This window comes from Capsicum annuum, unplaced genomic scaffold (assembly GCF_002878395.1).
Source record: "Capsicum annuum cultivar UCD-10X-F1 unplaced genomic scaffold, UCD10Xv1.1 ctg32394, whole genome shotgun sequence".
NCBI lineage: Eukaryota > Viridiplantae > Streptophyta > Magnoliopsida > Solanales > Solanaceae > Capsicum > Capsicum annuum.
Genome location: NW_025839101.1, coordinates 1168 through 2666, shown reverse-complemented (window position 1 = coordinate 2666; position 1499 = coordinate 1168). Strand labels below are relative to the sequence as shown.

At 40.0% G+C, this 1499-nt stretch overlaps 1 protein-coding gene across 1 annotated transcript; it reads right to left on the bottom strand.

The window, feature by feature from the left end:
• Positions 1-667: 667 nt before the first annotated feature.
• Positions 668-1252, bottom strand: LOC124891220. Its single transcript, XM_047403032.1, has one exon. It carries the CDS (start codon positions 1250-1252, stop codon positions 668-670), a length of 585 nt encoding a protein of 194 aa, XP_047258988.1.
• Between the last annotated feature and the right edge of the window lie 247 nt (positions 1253-1499).

Sequence of the window (1499 nt, the reverse complement as noted above, 5' to 3'; positions counted from 1 at the left end):
GAATTCCAAAGCGGTAGATAATATTCACTCGGATAAAGTTTGCGACATTTTCTTTCTTTTCTTTCTTGAGAGCAATAGCTTCAGCCCATTTTGAGAAGTAATCTGTCGCGGCCAAGATGTATAAGTGTCCATCAGAAGATTTTGGTAGTGGACCAACAACATCCATTCCCCAAGCATTGAATGGCTAAGACGCTACAGTTGGATGTAGTACCTCTGGAGGTTGATGTATGAAATTTACATAGAATTGGCAAACTTTTCATCTTTTAGCATAGTCCAAGCAATCTTTCACCATCGTTGGCCAATAATATCCTATCCTTTTAATGTAAAAATGGAGCTTCAATCAAGACTATTGTGATACACAAACTCCCGAGTACGCTTCTTGTAAAGCTTGAATTGCTTCTTCCTCTCCTAAACACCGTAAGAGTATTCCTTCAAATAATCTTCTGTACAGTATGTCTTTGTAGTAAAGGAAGTGAGGTGCACAACGACAAATGTCAGTCTTTCTCTTTGGATCTTCTGGAAGTATCCCATAACATAAGTAATCAATGATAGGTTGTCGCCAATCTTCTTTTACAGCTTTAGACATGGAAACAAGGTTTTTAACTTTATTTTCTACATCTTCATCTGACGGCGGTACTACCCATTCTTGGCGGACAGTAACTTAGGTCTAATTTGAAAGAGTCAGGGTTGAGGCCAAAGCATCTAGGGCATCAGCTTTCTTATTTTCTGTCGTTGGCACATGTTGGAGGGTTACCTCTCTAAGCCACCCCATCAATTTCTGTGCATAATCTTGATATGTCCGTAACTCAGGCTTTCGGACTTCATAGATTCCCAAAAGCTGCTTGATCACCAATTGGGAGTCACCAAAAACATGTAACTGTAGTTGTTTCATGTCGATAGCCATCTCAAGTCTGAGTATGAGCACTTGATATTTAGCAACATTATTCATAAAGGTAAACGAGTAGCGGATGACCTCTTCTTGTGGAGTGACGAATATTGCACTAGCACCAACTCCATCTCGATGTGCAGTACCGTCAAAGTACATCTTCCATGGGGATCTAACTTCAAAAACCATAGCATCTTTATCAGGAAGTTCATCGCTCAGTTTCCAATCATTAGGTATCGGGTGGTCTGCCAAGAAGTCAGCCAGTGTGTTTCCTTTTACAGCCTTTTGGGGGATGTACACAGTCTCAAACTGCTGAAATTGAAGGTACCATCTTGTAAGTTGATCACTAAGGACTGGTTTTGACATTACAAACTTGATGGGATTTTCCCTAGACACAAGACAGACAACATGATCTTGAAAGTAGTGTTTCATCTTTTGAATTGAGAAGGCCCATGCCAAACATAACTTTTTAATTGGAGAATACTTTAGCTCATTCGGTGTCATCATTCTGCTCAAATAGTAAAGAGAGTTTTCTTTGCCCTCACTATTTTCTTGAGCCAGTAGTGCTCCAACTGACCTCTCTTGTGTCGCGATGTAGAGTATCAATAGTTTC